The 24,490-nt window shown below is 38.0% G+C and overlaps 1 protein-coding gene across 3 annotated transcripts in view; it reads left to right on the top strand.

Annotated features, from left to right (window-relative positions):
• STIM2 (stromal interaction molecule 2) overlaps positions 1-24,490 on the top strand; it is a 64,066-nt gene that overhangs the window by 32,967 nt on the left and 6,609 nt on the right. For all 3 annotated transcript variants that reach the window (XM_071556672.1, XM_071556673.1, XM_071556674.1), the window contains exons 2-7: positions 2,548-2,678; positions 14,726-14,840; positions 21,087-21,198; positions 21,869-21,984; positions 23,232-23,409; positions 24,307-24,484. In XM_071556672.1, coding sequence (XP_071412773.1) covers positions 2,548-2,678; positions 14,726-14,840; positions 21,087-21,198; positions 21,869-21,984; positions 23,232-23,409; positions 24,307-24,484 — 830 coding nt within the window. The remainder of the gene's footprint in view (positions 1-2,547; positions 2,679-14,725; positions 14,841-21,086; positions 21,199-21,868; positions 21,985-23,231; positions 23,410-24,306; positions 24,485-24,490) is intronic.

Raw genomic sequence — 24,490 nt, 5'->3', positions numbered from 1 at the left:
CTCAAATTCCAAGCTATCTGTTCACTTCATGGGCGAAGTTACCATCTCTGCCTTTTCCTGTCATGATGATTTTGGACTGAGTGTATTTATGACAACATACCAGACTAGGACAGAGGAATTGACCCTGACATGAAATTAGGTTAATCCTTAAAGCACAGTAAAAGGTTTGGAATCCCAGAACACCTTCAATAGACTGGATTCTAAGTGAAAAATAAACTATCAAGTACTCTTGTGACTTATTGTGGGGCCCCAGGGCTATGTCTATGGTGTTTGCTGTATCTTACGATTTTCCTGCAGTGGATTTTATCTTGGAAACTTCCTAAATATCCTGTTAAATAGACATACTTAATTTCGTATTAATTTAAATTGTTTTTACCATGTAGTTGAGGCAAATTACTGCATGATAGAATATTCTGCAGAGCTGCAGAGGATTAAATTTCTGTCAGCTTTTTTTTTGGATTTGGTTGGACTCCATAGGTATGCTTGTGAAATGCTTTTCACTTATTCTTTAGGTCGGGCCAGCTTTGTAATTTGTTTTTGTTTTGAAATTGTTCTCTGAAGAAGGGAATGACCAGTGTTGTCAGTCTGGGAATGTTTAATTTTACCAGCTTCTTAACTGTAAATAGCTTAAAAGTAAATCTGGATTCTGGTTAGAGTGGGTTAATTTTTATTACAGTCAACATGTGGTCCTACTCTTTCTCAGTCCCAAAAAGAGCAATTGGCACTCTGTCGTTTCTTAAGAGAGAGATCAAGTGTTCTTGGAGCCAGTGCATGGGACATTTGTAGCATTAGCAGCCTGTTTACTTCTCTCAAGAAGAACCATAGTTCCTTAAAGTGCCTTCATGCTTAAATATCCTAAAAAGGCATATTTAAGATAAGTACTCTGATTAAAGAACTGATCAACCTCAGCTGTGAGAAAATGTACTTTGATAAAATGTTTTTGGTTTGAAAAACTGGGCTTTCCTCTGAACAAAATGGAAGAACATTTGAGTGGGTGCTTGCAAGCTGCGAACACTATCTGACATTTTCTTCTATGTAAGAATAGAACAAAGTGAAAATTAAGCAAGTTGAGTGTGTTTGGGGGACCTGTCTGTTTTTGATGTTCATCCTTTCTTCCAACTTAAAATACAGTATATATCTAAACTTGTAATACAAAGATGGTTCTTCTGATACATGATTGTATTTAAGTAAATTCATATTTGTTCGTGGCCACTGGAATTTAATCACTAGCAGAACCTTGAGGTGATTCATTATTATTGCAAGGGAAGCCTTTCTACAGCAAGCACCCTGTACTGCAGGGGTAATTTGTTTAATGCCCCCCACTGTATTAATGTTTTAATTGCAGGGCAAAAATCTAAAGGCTGAGTATTGTGCAAATTAAACCTTTCGTAATAAAACAAAGAGGGACAAATAAAACGGATTTTTTTTAACTGTAAAAAAAAAGTTACTTGGTTTCACTTCATGAAATACTAGCTGCATTTCAAAACTGAAAATTGTAGTTTGTGATTGCCCAAGTTCAATATTTAGTCATTAGTAATAAATAATATTTAGTAATTAAATACTTAGTAATATTTATTACTTAGTAACTTAGTAAAGAAGATATTTGGAAATTTCCGTGTTCCATTCTTTGATGATGTTTGATACATCAGAATTAATAAAATAGTTATCTATTTGTTAATGCCAAGGTCTGTGAAAGATCAGTATAATGAAAGTTGATCATCATGCATTGTAGAATTTTGGAGCATTTGGCATATGCCTTGTAGAAGGGAAAGAACAGAGATTGAACAGTCTGATGTGATGCAAGCTGAGCCATAAGATATGCACAAATCATGAGCCTTTAGTAATGAATGCAAGTGAAAATGTACTATTTTTGACTTGGAATCCTGCTCCACAGCAACTGCTGTGTGTCATCCGTGTGTACAGGACTGATATCTCATATATTACTATCAGCTGGAATTTCTTTGCACTATGCTTTCTTCTCTTGCAGTCTGCCTTGAGTATCTTGTGTGCAGTAGTACTCCTGACTTAGAATTTTATCTGCAATGTGATTACCATTGCTTTGTTACCTGTTTATGAAGCTATGATTGTATGATGTGGCAGTTCTTTTTCTTTTCCTCTACCACACTGTGTAGCCCAGACTTTCAGAAAGGAGCTTGGAACATGCAGTGGATTTATTTTCTATTGCATATTACTGAGGGTGGATGATAGGAAAAAAAGTGGAGATAGTTACTGGGGTGAAAAAAAAAAACCAGACAAAACTCTTCCAGCCTATTTTTTAGGATTCCTGCCTGGATAAAAAAAAGAGTTGATTTACACACACACACACACACACACACACACACACACACTACTTTCACCTTTTTTTGTAAGGATTATTATTTTACAGTTAAATTTGATATCTATGACCTGGTCATTATGTGCAGTGAAGTACATGTACACAAGACAGAAATTTAAGCCCTTTCTTGTGCTTGGGAGCTTTATATTCTGGAGTAACTAATATTTTTTTGTTTGTTTGTCTTTTTCCTTCTCCTCAATCTCCAACTTTAGATCCCTGCAGTTCACTGAGCCCACCATGCTTTACTGAGGAGGACCGATTCAGCCTAGAAGCTCTTCGCATGATCCATAAACAAATGGATGATGACAAAGATGGTGGTATTGAAGTAGATGAAAGTGACGAGGTAGGAGTTAAAAAAAAATTCACTTGTTCATACATGAGGTCTTTTTTCCCCCCCATTGTTTTGTATAGCTGCTCTTTATCTTCCAGCACCTGAGTAGTTATTGCTGATTTTCTTAATTCAGCCCTTCCCTCAGCCAAAGATGGAGAGAAAGTCTAATTTCTGTAATTGTCTGAAATGGAGCATTACTGTCCATTGTTCTAGCCCAAAGCAAAGTGTTTTATGACAATGTATAAAAGCTGTTATTTTTGTGATTGGTGTAAGGCGTAGGTAAGTGGTGTTGGCTTAGCTTGTGGTGAGGTTCATGTGATCCATCACCTGGTATTACAGTTTCCTTGCTCAAAGTTTTCTTTCTTAAGGCATTGCCGGCTTTACTATTTGCCTTTGATCTGTTGCAGGCACTTCATGGTGCAAAACAATACCTTTTACAGACAGCAGTTTAGAAAGATTTCTGGTTTTGCTTACATTTTACAGGCCAGTAGTAAGTATCTCTTGCTCTAGGTTAATTGTAAATTGAGAACTATGAACTAAAGGAAGGTCATTCTGACCTGCCTGAAGTTTTTTGTGTCTGTTCGAATGAGTTTGGTAGGCAGACTCCTGGTTGTCCTGTCAAAGGACATGCCTGGGCACTTTCTCAGGTTTACCATTGGGATTCTCAAAATTACTGAGCAGGAATGGAAATATCTGTGTAGTTTCATTACACTTATTTTGCATTCTGGCAGTTCTTAGGCATGGGCTTGAGAAAGGAAGGGGAATGAAGATGTCCCTCATTTTTAGAGGGTATTGTCATATGCCTCTGGCACCCATTCTTACCGTAGATGAATGGAAGAAGAATCTAGCCCTGCTTTGTCATCCTTTTCTATAATATCCAGGGGAAGATTGCTCTCCCTGAATGAGTTAAGTTATGAATTATCCTCTATCAAGTTTATTGTGATGCTGCTTACTTTTTTCTGTGCCTGTGTACAAACAGCATCAACAGGCCCCGTCCAACCTGACCCTAAGCTCTTCCAGGGATGGGACATCCACAGCTTCTCTGTGCAACCTGTTCTGGTGCCTCACTGCTTTCTGAGTAAAGAATTGACTCCTAATATGTAATTTATATCTCACCTATTGTAGTTTAAAACCATTCTCCCTTGTCCTTTCGCTACCTACCTGTGTAAAAAGTTGTTCTCCCTCTTTATGCCCTCCCTTTAAATAATGAAGGTCATAATAAGATCTCCCTGGGGCCTTCTCCAGGCTGAACAATTGCATCTCTCTGTCTGTCTTTAGAGGAGAGGTGCTGCAGCCTTCTGATCATTTTAGTGGCTTTCTCTGCACTTGCTCCAGCAGGTCAATGTCATTGCTGTGCTGAGGACCCCAGAATTGGATGGAGTACTTCAGGTGGGGTCTCATAAAGAGCAGAATAGAAGGGGAAAATCACTTTTGACATGCTAGCCACTTCTCCTTTGATGCAGCTCAGGATATACAATTGGCTTTCTGTGCTGTGAAAGCACACTTTTGGCTCATGTCCAGCTTTTCATCCATGAGAACGTCCAACACCTTCTCTGCAGGGCTGCTCTCAATGAGTTCTCCCTGTCTGTGCTCAGTCTGGCATTGCTCCAACCCAGGTGCAGCATCTTGCACTTGGACTTCATGAGGTTCTTATGGGCCCACTTCTCAGGTTTGTCCTGGTCCTTCTGAATGACACCCCTTCTTTCTATTGTGTCAGCTGCACTGCTCAGCAGTTGGTCATCTGCAAACTTGCTGAGGGTCTACTCAATCCCACTGTCTGTCATTGATAAAGATATCAAAGAGCACCTGTCCTGAGAGAAAACCCTGATGGGCACCACTAATCTCTGGCCTCCACCTGGACATAGAGCCACTGACCACAACTCTCTGGCTGTGTCCTTTCAGCTAATTCCTTGTCCATCCAATAGTTCACCCTTTTAATCTATCTCTCTCCAGCCTGGAGAAAAGGATGTTATGTGGGACCATGTCAGAGGCCATTCAGAACAGAAGTCTGGGTAGACGGCATTGGTTCTTCATCTTCCCTCTCTGACTGCTCCACTCATCCTGTCATAGAGGGCCACCAGATGGGTCAGACACTATTTGCCATGCTGACTGTCTCAGGTCACATCACTGTGTGTACCTTAACATTGCTTCCACAGGGATCTGCTCTGTGATCTTCCCAGGCACAGAGATGAGGCTCACTGGTCTTAACTCCCCGGGTCTTGCTTTCTTCTCTTTTTAAGCAGGAGAGATATTTCCTTTTTCTCTGTCATCAGGGATTTTGCCTCACTGCCATGACTTTTATAATATAACGCAGATAGTCTGGCTGTGTTATTGCAGAATGTTGGGTGGTTGTCATTAATGTCTGGGATAGGCACAGTCCAGTCTGAAAACTGAAACAGTAGTGGTGGAGTTTGAGCTTCCTAATGAATTTCCCAGCACTTCGAGTGATTCTCTTGACTTGTATTGCATTTGTTATACATGGAAGACGAGAAAGTTAAAAGAAAAAATATTTATACATTGGAAACTTTTTATTGGTATTCAGATGATCTGTCTCGGTTTCCAGTGGACCACCTTTATATCTGACCTTACGTTTCTTCCTCTTCCAGAGGAAGCAACAGAAGCTACTCTTAAGACCTGTGTAAGTGGCTGAAATTAGAACAGTTGATAAATGATGCTGCTTCAGCTGGGGTAGTGACAGATGAGTGAAAGTGCGTATTCAGACTACTCATTGTGCATAAAATGACTGAAATGTAGCCCTGGTTTCTGCCAGTTCATTTCAAATTATTGAAGAAATATTTAATAACCCTGTCCCTGCAAATTAACTCTCTTCTATGTATAATTTCCATCCAAATCAGTGAAGAATATTTATTTGCATAGGATGTTTTCTTTAAAGGCCTTACATACAAATCTGAAATAAATGAGAATGCAGTTTAATTGCAAGTTCAGCTAGTAATTTGTGTTCTTGTGCTTTTACTGGCTCTTTACCGTAATCTTAAAAGATCTACATTTCAACAACATAGTTACATCGTTACCTGATTACAGTAGGTCTGAATATGTACTAAATATATCCTAATATACACTGTTTCAGAACCAGATTTTTTTTGTTCTGTCACAGTGGATAGTGCTGCTTGTCTTGATTAAACATGAGGACTTATAATTACATACCTTTATTACAAGTAAAGCTTACATGAAATACAGGGATTTTACTTAACAGCAGGGAATGGATTTTCTGTGTTATGCTGCATGCTTTTTACCTGAAAGATTTCTGTAGGAGTGGCATATTGAGTATGTTGATTAGATATTCATCAGCTTTTTATCTGGCAGGAAAAATATCACAAAATAGAATAACTTTCTGCGGTTTTACCAGCCCTATGACAGTGTTACAAGTGCATGTTTGTATACACCAAGGAAGGAAGTTCTTTTAAATATGTTATTTTGAGAAGAGAAGGTAAAAAAGAGCTAAAGATGAACTACTTATGTTGACTATTTTAATTTGCTAATCCAGTTAACTCCCAGCAGTGATTCCAGACATTTTGTTGCACACAGTTTATTTTTCCTAATATTTTCATGCCCTGTTTTATGTTGTAGTTTGTTTTTCTTCTGTAAAATGAAGGCTCACATACAATCAATCTGTAGGGAAAGAGTTTTTTAGGGTATAAGAAAATTGGAACTGTTAGAAGAAATTTCTTATTTTCTCAAAAATGGTCTGATACTGGGAGCCCTTTGGACCTTCTTTATATGGGCTGGAAAGAAGCTGGTATTTGACCTTGATGACATTAATGTGGGGAAACCTGATCTAAATTTTTAGCACGGGATTTAACAGTCATGGAAACATATGAGGGATTTATTGAAGTCTACTAAGGAAGTTAAAGGGGCTCTAATCTGTCTGTGGACTAGTTAGGTTTATTTCTTTGTTTTTTTTTTTTTTTTTGGAATGGTACAGGAGAGACAAGGAAAAAGGAAGGATGTGAAAAAACCCAAACCTATGCTTATTGTTAGGTCAGGTTAATATGAATTCTTCAGTCAGATCCAGCTCTTGCTGTTTTTACTTTTATTATGAATACGTACAAGATTGCAGTTGTTTAAACTGGTTTCAAGAGTTAGGCTGTAAATGGGTAGCTGAAAGGGAGAGTGTGGTATGACTGAGGTTTCAGTCGTGTTGTGGGAGGTTATCTGCCTCAGGAAGCATCTGTTGCACCATGTGAACATGACTTATTTTCATGATGAGGAGGCACAAGCAGTAAGGCAGACTTATCATATGTTCACTATTTACATAGGTTCTTCCTGTTTCCAAAGAGCCTCTGCATGTAGGTCCTGCATGAAGTAATTTCCTCCAGGAATCTCTCTACAGTGCTAGAATAAATTGATGGTTTTGAAATATTAGTGTCTTACTGTGTGTCTAATGTAACACCAAGCTAATGGCACAAATTTACAGTTTTGCATGGGATATTTGGATATTTCTTCATATTTTGAGTTTTTTTAATGAGGGAACTTGCATTATTACTTAACAAAAAAGCCCTAAAACCAAACAAACACTACAGAAAACCACCAAATAAAAAGGACAAAAATGTACTGGAGAGGAAAAGACTGCAGCATTGAAAGCTTTGAATGGCTTTTAATGCGATTGTGAGATGAGTTGGAGCCACAGAGACAATATGCAGAATCACCTGACTTAAAAATGTTGTCTGGAGAAAACAATGTAGCTTTAGTGGCCTATACTGAGGAAGATGATTGTCTTCTGTACAGTGTGTAAAGCAGGAAAAGTAGCTAGTATGATCTGAGCTGGAGTTCTAATAGCACTTTTAGTAAATTTGAAGGGGTAGAATATTTAACAAGCAAAGATGTTTCTTTTGAAGTGACCATTTCTGAATGGATGGGCTCTGTGAAGCCATTATATGAGGGTTTGCTCATATTTGCATCCAGGATGCAAATAATCTGAGAGGCTGAACAATCATGATGTCTGCAGACAGAGCATGCTGTGTTTCTTGAAGGAAGAAAAAATGTCAAAGGAAGATTCCAGAAGGAAATAGAAATGGATAAAATACAGAGGTCAAGTGTAAACAACTCAGTTAAAAATTAATAATTCATAGAACTGGGGTGAGTTCAGAAGCATATGCTTCAGTATACCCTGCCTTTAGTGCTAATGTGTGATGCAAAGTTTTATAATAGAGGAGAATTTGTCCATGCTCCTTATACTTATTTTTATTATGTAATTCATTTGCTAGTCATATTCTTGGTTGTTTATGCATCCTTTCTTTTAGTAGTCAAAATGGTACATGCATCTGTATGTCATAATCTACTTTACAAGCTTACTAAATTAATTTATTTTGGATCAGCCATACTATTTTAGAACAACCTGGAGAAATAAAATTTAATACAGCTTTTCAGTGTGAAATTATTTTCTGAATTACTACTGAAATAGATCTGCCTATTCAATTTGTGTGATGATGAATTGGTGAAAGTTGTTTTTGGATATCTTTGTTCTTTAGTTCCTTAGGAGATAGCAAAAATGAATGAAAGGCAGTTTGCTACCTTGGGCCAGAGACCTATTAATTTGAATAATCTGCTCTGGACAGTAGTGAGCACTAAATACTTAGGGCAAAATATGCAAGAAATTCCATGACAGGAAATCGTGGAGGACTAGATGCTGATATAGTCTGGTGCTCCCATTTTCAGTATGTGCATTTTGGATATTAGGAGCATAATGTGTGAGCTGAAAAAAAAACATTTTGAGAATTTAACATTAAACTTGAACAGTCAATCTATGTTATTGAACAGAAGCAAATTCATGTGCAAAATTTCTCTTTCTTTTGATCCTGGAGGGAGTAAGAGTTTAGCAGAATGTTTTCAAGAGGGGGAAGTACTGCTATGTATGGAACAGATGTTAAAAAATAACATTATATAATCTAGAAGCTTGATTTCTATTTCTTTAGTGCATCTTGGGCCCTGGTTAAACTTCAGAAGCCTACCTCAGGTGTTATAGTTTCAGCTGAGAGAGGTTTTGCTGTAGACCAAGCTCTTGCTTCATTTTTTTCTCTGCAAATATGCTCTGGTCAAGGTGTTAAATGTCCTTGAAAGTTCCCTCAGTATTCTGGTGTTGTCCTCATCATTTATATAATAAAAGTCCTTAAATTGGTGTTAATATTTCTGTAAATTACTTTATATTTCAGTGTCAGCTGGTTAGGCAAAATTCTGCATGTGGAGAAATACCTGCTGCCGTGGGTCAGAAACTGCAAACGTTGCAACTGTTTTTTTCATGATACTGGGATGGCTCTTGAGCGTGTTTTACATCTCACTGTGCACGAACACTCTGTTAAAACACTGACCTTTCAAACAAGTTTTTTGAGCTTCCTAGCCAGTTTAGCAAATCTTTAGTTGCTTTGATTCCCTTAATTTGTCATGGCTCTCTTAGAAGTCTTTTTTGCATTATTTTTTTTCATTCAACTGCTATTGCATTTGTTCCCAGACAGAGTGTCTTTCAGTGTCCTGAAGTTCAGTAAGCAACTCTGAATGTGTCTACACAGTTTGTTTTTTCAGAGCAGGATAAGGAGCCGGGTCTGGTCTGAAAACATGACCGTGTTAGTAGAGGGCTGTGCACAAAGGTCCTATAGAGAGGCAGCGTGAGTTTCCCTGCGTTCATTTGCACGGGAACCTGTTCCAACGTGATTTGGATCAGAGCTCCCTCACGCCTTGCCTCCTTGGAGGTACTTAAGCTCACATGTAGCTGTCTGCACCTATTTATGTAGCACTACAGGCATGTAGTCCTGCTTCTATGGAATGACCCCTTGGAAATTGGAAATTGGCTTAGAAGAGTTTGCACAGTTTGCTTTGCAATAGAATAGCTGCAGTTTTGTTTTCAGCTGCAATAGTATTTTTTCAACAGAATGTGTAGATTGCTTAAGATATACTTGGTTACACTTCCTTTACTATCTCCTACATTTTTCTAGTAATTTTTTTATTCTGCTTAAATATATTTTCTTACTGTGTAACATCTTTAGAAGCAATTTCTGTAGGGTAAGCAGGTACAAAAGCTGTAATACCTGAATTATAGCATGTTGCCTTTTAAAAGTACATTTGGCATTATAATTTAGTCAGTACATGTGACATTGCAATAGCTGCAACAAATCTGGTAGCAATAGGTGGGAAGGCTGTTGGACAGTGACTTGAAAGTAGCCAAAGGTTTATAAGAAATCTGAAGGGTTGTAAGAAAACTGACGTTGTAACTTTTGTGGGTTTCCCTTGGAAGGAATAAAACTGAAGGAAGTAACACTGCATGAAGACAGCAATACTTAGCCAGGAGAAGTCACTAATTGCTCTTAAGAGTAAATTTGTCAGTTAGAGAGTGTATTTTAAGTTGCTGAAACTGAAAATCATTAACTTGAGCCTTCACCAGAACAAAAGATAAACAGCATATGAATGCTTCCTGCTGCAGTTAGTATGGTTAATGTTACATTTTCACAGGCATTTGCAAAAGTATGCTATTTCTCATTTGCTCTTCAAAGAGCAAGTGTCTCTTGCAACTTCCATATTTTAACTTTCTGTATTGTTGCATTTGGGTTTAGTTTGCAAGTGTTCTCTCTGATACCAGTCAAACTGGTATTGAGTTTTGGGGTGGTGGGGGTTTTTTGGGTGGTTCTTGCTTTGGACTGGTTTTTGTTTATGAGTTGTCTGGATTTTGGTGAAAGTTGCACTACTAAAGGTGGAAGAGGAGGGAAGGTGGTGGCACACCTGACCCTGGAACTTTTCCAGGGCTCCACAAGTCCTGTGTCCTCCAGGCAGGAAAACATTTCCTCTCATGCTATTACAATGCTGAACTTTGGACTTTAGGATATTAATCTTTGTTGAGGTACAGTTGTTACAGTAGTTTTGGGATCAAAACTCCATTTCAAGTGTTGGTGTGGTGGTTTTCGTTTTTTACTATCTGTTTTTGAAGTAATTACTTCAACAAATTATTTTTCTTGTTTCACTCAGAGTTCTTAGGTAACTTATCTGCTGCTTTCTTGGTTTCTTCTTTGTAGTCTTAAAAGGACTTCTTCTCTTCCTGAGTAATTATGTTGGCTAAGATAATCCCTGCATGTGTTTTTGTTAGAGCTTATTCTTTTAACCTCCCTATTTAGAGTTATTTTTCTAACCTTTTCATTGTATACTTAATGACCAGGGCAACACAAGAGAGATTAGCTGCCATGACAAGGAACAGAAAAATCCTCTTTTTACCAGAGTTGTTGTTCTGTTTTTATGTCTCTTTAACTTAGGACATGGTTCTTTTTCTTAAAGCAGCACTTCCATATTAGGCCAGTTTTGAAACTAAGATCTTTTAAACAAAAGAAAGATGTTTGATGTTGTTATATACCTCTTCTTTAGTAAATACATTAATTCCTTGAAGCACGATGGCCTCTTTCTACCAATGTGCACTGTAACTTTAGTGTTGTGACCATGTGGTGTCAGAGAACCTTTTCGAGGAAGTCAGTCATCGTGGTTATTGTCACAGGATCTGGGAGCAGTGTGGGTAGGATACAGCAGAAGGGAAGTTCTAGCCAGGTGGGGGCTGGTCTCTTCTCCCAGGCAGTCAACAATAGGACAAGGGGGCATGGGCTCGAGCTCTGCCAGGGGAAATTTAAGTTGGATATCAGAAAAAAATTCTTTCCAGACAGAGTATCAGGCATTGGAATGGGCTGCCCAGAGAGGTGGTGGATTCACCATTCCTGGAGGTTTTTAAACTGAAATTGGACGTGGCACTGAGTGCCATGATCTAGTAAATGGACTGGAGTTGGACCAAGGGTTGGACTTGATGATCTCGGAGGTCTCTTCCAACCCAATCAATTCTATGATTCTATGAAGATGGGCTTTTCCCTTGGAAAAGACTCTCAGAGATGTATATAACCTGTCCCCCGACCAGGAGCTGTGCTGGTTACTGCCTGCAAGCTGCTCTCAGGTCAGTGTGTTGACAGCCGCTTTTAAAAAACGGGACGTCAGTCAGGCATTCTGATCCGTGTCTCGGTATGACCCAGCTCCGCTGTCATCCTCTTCTCCCGGGAGTTCGTGCTGCAGACCCGGGGCCGCCTTTCCCACGCCACTGTCGCGCGGCGCCTCCTGCGCCCCCTGCGGGCGCCGCGGGGGAACGGCAGGAACGAACGTCGTGTCCGACCCGCGCTTACATCGCTTACAGCGCTTACATTGTGTAGTTCCTTGCGGTGCTTAGTCTGGGATGAGACTTCATGTTTTTCGGTTTATCAGTTGGCATCTTGCCTCTCCCCTTACTTCTAACCACCTATGTCGTGTTGTTAACAGCAATTCGGATTTTCCTTGACAGCAACTCTAACTGCAAAAGTGTTCTCATTGTTCAATGTTTTACAGCCTTTGCTGACAACTACCTGCAAAGGTAGAAGCAAGTTTTTACAAGTAAAACTGATCTGAATTTTATCTGAGAAGATGCAAAATGGGCTTAAGCCTGTTCATACAACAGATGTGTATGTATATATTCTGTTCCTCTTCTGAACTTTGTCTCCTTACATTTGTTTTTAAAACAAATGTCCTGATGTTTGGAGTCTCTAAGTGCAGTGCATCATGAGTCCCTAGAAGAGTGAGTGTTAGCACTTGCCTTTACCCCATATGAAAAGAGAGAATCTTTACAGGGAGGGACCTATAATACATTTTTTTGCTGTATTTTGAGTATATTTTTTCCAAGTTCACAAAAGATAAGCCAGGGACACCAGCTGATAGTAGGTACTTGCAGTCTGTAGGAAAAAGGTAAGGTGGGCAGACATCAATTCTTTCCTGCTGTTCCTGCTGTGAGACTGAATCTGGAAAGGCTTAGACACACTAGATAAGAAGATTATTTTGCTTGTTTTCTTATTGTTTAGTTCCTGCTCTTCCGTTTACCTTTTAATAAACATGGTGTGGGGACAGCTAAGGTAATCCATCTTTGGTTGCACATTGAATGATAGCAGTAGAGTTTGCCAGCTTCATGGTAGTATTGCCAATGTGGGAAGTATTCAGAGTTCCCTCTTGGACTATGGAATATGCAACAGATATTTTTACATTTGCATATGGTTACAGCATACAGTTCTGTGCTTATTAAACATTTTTACTGCTGCTGATCTATGATGTTTCAGAAGTTCTATAATTGCCCTTACTGCAACAGGCTTCTATTTTCAGTTCTCATAAATTTCTCCCATATTTCTCATGTATATGCATGTGTGTGCACATATATATATTTTTATCTGAATTTATGCCATTCTCACACATATGGGGAAGCTGAGTTAAAAATGTTCGTGCAGTTTGTAGGGGCTAAATGAAGCTATTTTAGGCATCAAAAGGCTTTAGAAAGCTAATGTTTGATAATCAAAAAAAGTTTTGAAGTGATAGATAAATATGATAGGATTTGCATCCTATCTATATTTGGATACTGTGGCTCTATGGTTTGCTTAGGGAAGGCAACTAGTGCTTTATCCCAAGTCCATCAGTTAGAGGAGAAACTTGAATCCTTTTCACAGAATTTTAGATTCCTTTAAGTCCTAGTAAAAATATTTATTAAGGGAAAATTGATGTTAGCTTTTGCTTGCATATTTCTGGTATCATATTCAGTTTTTTGTTACAAAGAGTTAATATTATGGTTTAACACTGACTACTTTTCAGTCTCTCCTGCAGTTTCTTGAATGACATAACCTTTACATTTGTTAGAAATAAGGCCTGTGCAGGAAGCTCTGCACATGAATTATTGTCTGGACTAAATTTTAAGAATTGAGCTGATCTACAGTGCATCACTAGCTTGGCCTTCTTTCTCACCTCTGCTTGAAGTGGTGATGACATAATGACCAGCCACATAAAAAAGCTGGATTTTACTTAGCTGTTATGTCTGTTTATAGCTGGTTTTGATTGAGCAGCTTCATCCTTCAGGAACTGAAGTAAGCAAGCTCTCTACTGTGGAAGTTTGCTTCATTTTCTGGTACTGTTACTGCCAAATGTTAGTTTTCTGATACAAATAATAGGGTATTCACCCACAGAAACTGCTCATACTGTGATTTTAGAGACTGATACCTAGGGAAGGTTTCTACTTTTAATGGGAAGTCATTCGCCAACCACTATTCCAACTTTTCTAAGCCTGTATGAAATAAAAAGTGTGGGTTTTATAGTTCCATGGGAGGGGTTTTTGTGTTTCTAGTGACTGATACAACACTGCTTTCATAGAATTACAGAATGGTTTGGGTTGGAAGGGACCTTGAAGATAATCTGGTTCCAGCCCCCCTATTGTAGGCAAGGACACCTCCCACTAAATCAGATTTCTCAAAGCCCCATCCAGCATGGCCCTAAATACTTCCAGGAATGGGGCATTCGCAACTTCTCTGGAAAAGCTGTTCCAGTGCCTCACCACCCATTAGGTTTGACATGATTGCATGAACTTTGTTTTTATTATGTTTACTGAAAGGCTTCCTATTAATTACTGAGAATAGAGCAGCTTAATGTAATGCTTCTGTGCTTGGAGTGTAACCACTGAGGAATGATTAGCAAGAAGAAAATTAGCCCTCAGATGACTTCTGTTTTTTAATTTGATGAAATAGAAGTCAAATTTTTGTTGTCTAATCAAAACACTTTTGTAATGCTTAGTCAACAGCTTACTCTCATCCCTCAAGCAATTGCATTTAATTGGTGTAGCAGGATTCAGATACTATTCATTCATAAAGGACTGGCACACTTTCAAATCTTACCTGGTCTTATTTTCAAGTAGATGAAGCTGGTTAAATGTCTTCAGAGTAGAGAAAGTACGCAGCATGACTTGTGTGGTGGATTCTTGTAATCACTGTAAATCTAAGGCATACTAATGATGTTGTTAAGTCTAGTATACTAACAACTGAACTTCAGTTCTTCTAGGATTTAAAACAAATCTTTGTACGAGTGTTCAGCTTGCTTTCTGAGTCTTTGAAATAGAAAACTTAATTGAATTCTGTGCTGCTCGCATGGGGAAGAGATAGCAAAGACTCTTGTCTACCTGATTTCCTTATAGTCTCTCTTCAGAAATTGTTATTTTGGCATTTAAGGTTATGTTTTTCCCTTTTCTTCAGTTTCTAAGGGAAGATATGCAGTACAAGGATGCCTCTAATAAACATAGTCACCTGCACAGAGAAGACAAACATATCACCATTGAGGATCTGTGGAAACGTTGGAAAACATCTGAAGGTAGGTAAAGAAGTATAGCTAAAAATGATGGTGGTTATTGATATAGATATAATCCAACAATTTTTCCACCAAATATAGAGTAGTCAGTGAGTGACTTCCTGAACTGTCTTCATGAATCCATTTTGATACTGTTATTTATAGGCACATGTAAACCTGACAAAGAACTCCTTTAGTACAGCTAACATTAATTTCCTCTTCATGTGCTTGGTGTATTGTAAATAAACTATGATAGCTTACATGCTCATCTGTATAAGGTTCTAGTTTATCAAGGTGACTGGTGCAAGTACTGAATTCCAGATTAGCATATTTTCAATTTAATAAACCCTGAGAGTTGCTCTCAAGGTATTTTTAAAATTTTTATTGCACATTTTATTAAGTTGAAAATTCAGTGTACTTCCAGTTTGATGTAAATTTTATTTGGGCTATGAAGAGCTAAGATACTTAGTCCAAAGCATTTTTGAAAATCATTTTAAGCTTGGGATACAGTAAAATGGACTGACAAGCCAACAATACCAGCCCTCCCTGTTGTTGCTGTTACTGCCTGTTTTCTTATCTCATTGCTGTTTCCAGTAAATTGTTTTTATTTCAGCCTCTTGATCTTTGCCTTTTGTGCCTCTGATGGGAGGGGGGAGGGGAAACCACTTTAGTGGGAGTACTAAATTTGAGAATACAGAACCTGTGCTTGTGGCACACAGAGAGAGATCTAAAAGTTGGTATTGGTAAAACAACTAAAAGTAGGATCAAGGGAGAAATGAAACTAGGAACATACTATTGTTCATTCTGCTAATAGGAAGTCATTTAAGTGTAGTCTGGGGTAATAAATCAGATGTTTGCTATGTAGTAAATATCTGTTTTAACCAGTGATTTTTAGCCTTAGTTTTTCAAATATTCTGTAAAGCCTTACTCACTGGAGATCTTGTTCTGCGAAAGTATTGGAACTAAGTTGTCAGAAAAAATTCTCTTCCCACAATTGTTGGTTTAACTCATGAGTTTAGGCTATAATGATACCAGAAGTATCTAATTTGTCTGTTGTGTATATCTTTATTCCAGGTTTCTGCAATGTAGTGAGTAGTGTGAGTAAGACTCAGAAGACTTTGAGAGGATTTTCTCATAATGTCTGCACATTGTGGCTTTTTTGGGCATGCTGTTTGAGACAACTAAAGTTGCACCACAGGCAGACCTTTAGAATGAGACTCCTGAGCAGTGTTAACAGTGGTGTGGTGACTCTTACAAAGTAGGAAGACCCTCAGAAAATTAATTACTCTTATTTTATTTTTGGTAGCATGGAAAAATGCTGGTTTTCCTTTCTAAATATTTTAGGAATTTATATTTATTTATTTCTTCTGCGCTGCTAGTTTATAGTGCCAGTTTAATGCAATTTGACAACATCAAATGAGGATGGAAGGTAGTGTAAATGACAGTATCAGTAATTTGAAAATTTTAAGTAGTCTGTTGAGACTGTGTGAGAATTACAAGCTCTAAATACTGCTATTGACAGTGTGTGCAGAAACATCTTCTGGATCAATTGCTGCCTGGTTTATTCTGAGTAGAATTGCATGTTCCTTCCCATAACGCTTGCTTTACGGTAAAGCTTTTGCCTTCAGTATTTGTCAAATAGCTTAAAGGTGCTTTCTGTTTAAGATATTGGTGATGCGAGACAGACTGTATTTGAGGGAAGAAAATGAAAACATACCATTGCTGTTTGGTGTCTCCTTTTAGCATTAAGGAAAACAGAGGTTGCTCTTAACTAATTGCTTGAGAAGGATCTTATTCAGTGAACTGAAACCTGAATATTGGCTCCATTCAAAGCTTTAAAATTTGCCTTATAAATGAAGAAGCTTCAGAGTATTGCTTTTTAATATTTCTGGCACTAGGCAGGCTTTTGATGTCCCTGTCCAGTGCAGAATCCTTAAGGCATAGCCAATACTGGTGCAAATTAGAAGAATTCCAACACTGCTATAGGTTTTACCCGCATGGAAGAATCATATCATAGCTTGAATCAGCATCTAGCCTTTGATGCCAGGTTGCCACACAGTTTAAATGAGCACTTTAGTACAAAACAAGCCTTTATCTAATTTAGTTTAGTTACAATATGCTTTTTGTGACCTTTAAAATTTTTAATCTCATAGTCTGACTCTACAGGGTGTGCTTTAGAGGAGTGACTGTGAACTGGCATAGCTGTTTAAAACACAGAAAACACTGCTCTCTGAAAGTCTTATGACCTCTGTTGCTGTGTGTTACTGCTCTTTAGATGTAAATGCCAGTATATACATGTTACATTCCTTGACTGTCCCCTCTTCTAAGAAGTATTTATACGTGCATTGCAGAGCCTTTCAGCTATTCAAAGGTAACAAAGTTAGTAGCTACTCTTAGGTTAAAATCAAAGAAGCATCTTCAGTATTTTTTCTACAAGAGTCTTGAAGAGGTAATAGTGGAAAAGGTAGTAGAGGACTGTGGAAAAGGGGAGCATAAGCATTTGTTTTTTGGTGTCTTGATACCAGTCTTTGTACAATTATCTTTGTAAGTTCTTTAACTCCAAGGTACCTGCATTCTGTTCTTTCTCCTGTAATAAGCTGTAATCATATGGCTTTTATGTTGGAAGCAAGGTGTGTAGGTATTTAGTTTCAGTAGTAAGGAAGACTAAAATCATTGCAGGGCCTTCAGCTTGGTAGTTCTCTTCTGACCTGTCTGGTGAGAAGTGTGGTGCTGCACTCTCGGTGAGCATTGTCCCTTGGGACTTGATTTTGTAGTGAAGGAAAACTGTCCTGATCAAAGTTGGAATTGCTTTATGTTTGTATGTGTGGTCATGTGTTGTATTCTGCTATACTGTTGCAGAGGTGTTCCTGCAGCAACTGGGACTAAACTGCATACCACAAAGATGTTATGGTTGCCTTGCACTTTATTCATTTACTGTCTCAGGTTTTAAGTATCTGGAGGTTGGGAATGCATGCAGGCAGGGGTTGTCTGAGTTACATAATGCTGCATGCTGCTGATGTTACTGCTGAATGTCCTGAAAATAAAGTTTTGAATCCTTTTGTGGGCTTGATACAGAACAATCTTGTGTGTCTGGTCAGTCTGTTCTCAACTTTAGCCCAATATATGTCTGTCATTGACTCCTTGCCATAAAATACTCTTGTCAAATGTAATTTGATTTCTGAAAGGAGTAGGAGGCCCATGAGAGGCTGACACTATGATGTTATTTTACTTCATGCCTCCCTGCCTGGAAATACTGTGCTACATGATAAATTTAACATGAAAAAATTATATTATAGCCTAATCTTCTAATCAGCCATTAGCAAGGATTAGCAAGGATCAACTTTCATATGGGGCCAGTTTAAAGCTACTTTTGCTGTCTTCACCTTCAGGAATGTTCATAGAGCAGTTAAAAAAAGGTAGGGAAAAAAACCCAACAACTTGTGATCTGAAATAGAACAGCTGATGCAAGGCTAAAGACTGAGTGCTGCTCTGGGCTGTGAACACCATGGCTTCTACACCTGCCTGCCCAAGGCATGTTGCTGACATCCTTTCTCTCAAGATAACCTGTTTGTGAAGAGAGGTGTGAGAGGGAAGGATGTTATAATTACCCTGTAATGCTATATGCATTTAACTTACTGTGACTTGCTACTCCACTGTCAGAAGCACTATGTTCTTTTTCTGGTGATTAAACTAAGGAAAAGTTACAGCCCCAGCTAATTAGTAGGAGTTGGCACATTCTAATTGGCAGTGCTGATTAAGATGAGTTTCAGCTGGCCTGCTTGCGCTTCAGTACACCTGGTGTGGATCACACTTGCCGTGTGTCATGTTTCAGTGGGCTATAACTGCTTCTGCTGAATAAAGGTCAGTTTGCTTTTCAGTATTGTATACTGTTGCAGAATAAACATGTATGTGTGTCATAAAGTCTTACTCGAGACAAATCAAGCAATGCTTCTTACCAGCATCTAGCATATAGAAGATATCAACAAAAAGAATGTTTTCGCTGATAGAGTAGGAAGGGAGAACGGTGTAGTTTAGAGTCTGAGACCACCTGGAAGATTTGGAGAATTGCAGGTACTGACACTGGACTTCTGTGAATGAAAAATTAGTTTGCAAAATAAATCTAAATTTCTTGTAAAACATGTGAATGAGCAGAGATTCAGGCTGTGAAATCCCAGAATAAGAGGTGAGTGTATCTGTTGATAATTTCAACGGTGAGTGCTGATTTCAAAGGACACATAGTCAAAGAAGTAATTGATATTAATTTTTACGTAAACCTGTAACAGTCTAAGAAGAATACAGAAAGTACAAGTTTGATTCTAGTTTGGGACAGACCTTAGTTGCTTCATTTTGCAGTTTCTGTAGTAATGGAGGTATCGGATACAGCGATAGATAATGATTAATAAAGTTTTCCCGAATATAACTGATTTGTTTGGGAAAATTTCCTGGATATTCTATGAAGACAATATCACACTAGTCTAGGCAGTAGAACAGATATGATTGGCTCTATGGTAAACCACTTAATATGTGCCTCATTTATTACAAGATAATATGTGTGGCTTGTGAAATTGCTTGTTCTGTACTGTCAGTGATAATCTCTAGTGTGTGTTGGCTATTTTAAGTGGGTTTTTCTCAAATGTCACATCAAAGCAATGCTTTTGCTTTGGATCAGTCCGTGGACATATTTCTAGGATGCAGTTAGGGTGATATTTTTCTGGATTATTTTACCACCCTTTTTAGACTTGTAGTGACCAGTCTTGAATGACATGTCAATTTGATTGCTTATTCACAAAACAGTTAAGAATGTTTGCAGTGGGAAGACTGACTACTTGTTTACAAATAGAGACCAGATATATTGCATAAAATCTTGGAGTAATATGACAAACTGAGTCTGTTTCAAATCAATAACTGATTGTGGCTCAAAAGGAGAGAAAGAAATGGGATAGCGTGCTGGGAAGGTTGTGTAGCCATTCCTATGGCTAGAAAACAAGGGATTTGTACTGCAAGTTTGTTTTTAAACCTATAAGTGATTCTGGTTATCTGGAATAACGAAAATCTGAAATGCTTAGGCTTATTTTTTTAGCTATGGTATTGTACACAAGAGACCTAGAAGTCCTTATTTCAGTTTCAGTGTGAACTGAAATATGAATTTGAACTCCGATTTCCATTGCCTGCAGCTTTACCTGTCAAGCTTTCATCATCTCTTTTAAAGCAATCATTGTCAAAATTCACCACTAAGAATGTGTCTTTGTGATAAGGTTTCTACAGAAATCTCTGCCCAGCATTGTCACATGCAAGCAGTTCTAAATAGAAAAATGTTTAAAAAAAATGAATTTTTTTTTCATGTGAATATATGTCTGTCCAGAAGGAGCTGTCACCGTTTCTTTAATGTGTAGACAAACTTTTTCAGGCTCATAAATGGAGTGAACAATGTCCCATCAATTTTGTCAGGGTGAAGCTCTAAGCTGTAGCAGCTGGCCTGTTAAGCTCACAAATGTGATTATTTTTTTTTTACTTTTCTTTGTTTTAAATCTGTGAGTATTATTTTCTTAGAGCATTTGTAGCTCTGAATGTTTGTGTAGACTGTTGCTGTTACAGAGGAAAACTGTTAATTATTCTCTACATGTTTAAATAACCATTCTTAGCAGGAATACTTTTGCATGTAATTCAGCTTTTTTGGGCATGTTTGAGGGAGATTTAATTGTTTTCCTGTTACTTTTTTCTGTCTTTTGCTGTTTTCTTTCAATCTCCTCTCTTCTTCTCTCATTGGCTCCCATTTTGTGGTTAGTAGGCATAAGCCTCTAAGAAAATTCTTGTGAAAATGAGTTCTTAAGCCTCTGTCCAGGGTATGTTGCCACAAATGGCTACAGCACCAGCTGATGTGTGTTTAGTTCTGCAAGGGTATCAGGGACAAAGGGATTGGTGCTGAGATCAGTTTAAGTAGATCAAAGTCACAAGAGACCACAAAATGCTGTCGTGATTTAAACTAAAGTGAAAGACTAAATTATTCTGTGGAATTTTTAATAAAGAAATGTTTCTCTTGGTTCTGTCCTTGTTCTTTTTCTAGTTTGCCTAAGCTTTTACTGAGAAGCATATAATGAAAAAGGCAAAATGCCAGAAACACCTTGGTTAACATTAATGCTAATTTTCCAGAAATTATATTTTACTAAACTCTCTTGATCGTTGTAGCCTGCTTTTCTACTGCTTGTCTTCTATGTCTTGATGTTGATTTTTACAGAAATGTTAGGTAATTAAACTGAATTTTTTTTCCAGTTCATAACTGGACTCAAGAGGACACTCTTCAGTGGCTGTCAGAATTTGTCGAACTACCCCAATATGAAAAGAACTTCAGAGACAGCAATGTCAATGGAACAACACTTCCAAGGTGAATCTTTCCTCTGGATTAGTTTCAAATAATTCCTTGTGGGTTTAGTCTGTATGAGGCAACAACTATGTGAGCCTGAAGTCTAAGAAGATACAGTCAGGTGCTAGAACAGAAAAGCATCCTGGCGGTTTCAAAGAGGTGGCTGTGTTTTTTTTCCTGCCAAAATGTTTTAAGATATAACTTTTATAAAGGTTTTGTTTCTTGCTGTAGGAACTTTTGTCAAAGATCACATAATTATGTGTGATAGCAAATTTTCTTCTGAACATCTTCCAATCTATTGCATTGATATATGTAACAAACTATCTGTAGAACCCCTTTCCTGGAGCATAACTACCACATTGAGTATAGTGCATGTATTACAGAGTTAGTGTCACAAGTCTGCAAATACATCTTTACCTTTAGCTATACTGAATGGATTTATTTAATGTTTTTTCCAGAAAGAAAATAATAGGTAAATTGATTTATTTAATGATTTTTTCAGAAAGAAAAGAATAGGTAAATGATTTAAGTTCTTTTTTTGCCACATTCTGATACGCTTTTTTTGTGGGACTATGGTCATATTATATTTCTCACTTAGCTCTAATCTATATAACTATGGGAAATGTTATTGCGTAGACTGATTTTGCATATAATTTATGGAACAGGTAACATTTTCTCTTATCGTTAACAGGATAGCAGTAAATGAACATGCTTTCATGATCTCTCATTTGAAAATAATTGACCGGAGCCACAGACAGAAGCTTCAGCTTAAAGCCTTGGATGTTGTTTTATTTGGACCTCTTACCCGTTAGTAATTTTTTGGAGTTTTTTTCTTTTATCTCTTAATAGTAAGAACTCAACAGAGTATTATTTTCAGTGATACTTGATACTGTCGATAGTGCAGCTTATCTGTTTGGTGGATGTACTGATGGATTGCTTGGCATGTGTTGTGGAAATCTTCAGTGAATTAAAAAAGGTTATTGAGATGCTGTGACCAGAACAAAGGTTCACTTCTGTGTCTAAGATCACGTCGAAATTTTAGTAATACCCCATGTGAAAGATGGATGTTGGCTTTTGTGTCACAAGAAGAGTCCTCTAAGTGTTTTTAACTGTTAAAATTGCACTTTTAGCTAATGTTATATTCACTTCCCAATTAGCTTGGACAGTGCAGCTGGGATGAGAGGGGATGACCTTCCCCAAGAAGAAAAAAGGAAATGGTGGTGCAAATCCAACAACTGCACCTTTTGTGCAGACTCGAGTTTGAGTACAGTTAAATTTGAAGCAGCAGTTCACAACTGACACATTTTACCATATGGGACATGTCAATAGCTCTGCATGCTTGTTTGTACACAGTTAGAGATTTGTTGTGGTACTGTGCATGTCAGGTGCTCCTGGATTAGTCAGGCCAGATCTGAGCTATGGATTTTTTTTTTTTGGGGGGGGGGGGGGGGGGGAAGCACTTTGTATTTGTACTATACCTTTAATGCTAGCAGAAACTGTCTTGCAGAACGGTGCAAGTGACTATAAAAATTGTACTACCAAAGATGAGTATGTGCATCTTGCATATGATAATTTGACAATCCAAGAATTGCTTTCTGAAAGTGCTGCTGTTAGCCACTTAACATTTTTAAATGCACTTTATTTTTTTCAAATGCATTTTTAACCCAGCATATGGTATTTCAGAGGATAGAAACTGGAGAGAATTTGCTCAAACATAATTAAAGGTCTTACTGGCCTGGTCAAGTGTAATTGGGAACTCTATATGAATTAAAATAAACATACAGAGTATTTACTGTAAAGGTTTAGTAAGCTTTTCTCAACCTAATGAATGTTTTAGTATAGGTTAAGTAAATTGCATTAGAGCAGAGCTGCTTATTTTGCATGGAAAGTGCCCTGGAACACATTGAAAGGTAGTTGTTGTAGATGGTTTGAGGTAAATGATGCTGTTTAGCATCAGGTTCCGTCACCTTTTAGGCTGGGGAGAGGGGGGGGGAAGGCCTTATCTGTTGTCTCTATCAATGAACTAGTTAATGATGGTATTATTCTCTGCACAGGTCCCCCTCACAACTGGATGAAGGATTTTATATTAACAGTTTCTATAGTTATTGGTTTTGGAGGCTGCTGGTTTGCATATACACAGAACAGGACTTCAAGAGAACATATCACAAAAATGATGAAGGACTTAGAAAGTCTTCAAACAGCAGAGCAAAGTCTTCTTGACTTGCAGGAAAGGTATAAAACCTAAAGAAAAAAGTTAATGTCCAGTTGTCCTTTTGTTTTGAGATTAAATACAAATACAGATCCTTAACAGTCATAAATTATTTGCATTAAGCTGCCTTTGGATTTTGCTGCATGGATATTGTGATTTCAGTGATGCTGTTTTTTTTGGGTAGAAACTGCACTGGGATATTTTAGCAGGCACGAAGAACTTGTGGATAAAGGTAAAGAACAGAGGTTCAATCTTTTTTACCTACAAATTTACAAGTATGTATTGTTATTTTCACATAATTGCAATTTACTTTGGAGTATTTACATACTTGGGAATAAGAACATTTCTCCTGTTTTTCAACTCTTAAGGTTAAAACAGACCTGGACTGATTTCTTTCTATTGGTTATATAGCAGTGTGAGAGTTGATAGACTTCTCTGGTGCACCTTTAACTCAACTGTCTACAGAGACTTGTGTTTTGATACTACACCTTTTGATGATGGTTTGCTTAAAAGTTTGTGTATTTTGCCTGACGGGGATGTCACGTTGTGTGATGCAATTGCTACTGATTGATGAAGCTTGCAGAGTCTTTATTATCACAGAGTGATTGAGGTTGGAAGAGACTTCTGGAGTTCATCTTGTCCAGCCCTTCCTGCTCAAGCAGGATCATCTAGAACAGGCTGCCTAGGACAGTGTCCAGGTGGTTTCTGGATATGTCCAAGGATGGAGACTCTACCCTGTGCCAGTGCTCGGTTATTCTCATGGTGAAAGTGTTTCCTGATGTTCAGATGGAACCTCATATGCTTTGGTTTGTGCCCATTGCCTCTTGCCCTGTTGCTGGATGCATTTTCTTCTCCTGAGGACCACAACATTTTACAAATACACTGTGTATTTTCTTATATTTTTTTGTTCAATTGCGAAGGCTTGAGAAGGCGCAAGAAGAGAATAGAAATGTTGCTGTGGAAAAGCAAAATCTGGAGCGCAAAATGATGGATGAGATCAATGATGCAAAACGGGAAGCTCATCGCCTAAGGGAGTTGAGGGAGGGAGCTGAATGTGAGCTCAGCAGGCTCAAATATGCAGAGGAAGAGTTAGTACAGGTATCT

Source organism: Pithys albifrons, chromosome 5 (genome assembly GCF_047495875.1).
Source record: "Pithys albifrons albifrons isolate INPA30051 chromosome 5, PitAlb_v1, whole genome shotgun sequence".
NCBI lineage: Eukaryota > Metazoa > Chordata > Aves > Passeriformes > Thamnophilidae > Pithys > Pithys albifrons.
The sequence above is the reverse complement of the archived record's forward strand: the minus strand, read 5'-3'. Positions and strand labels throughout refer to the sequence as shown.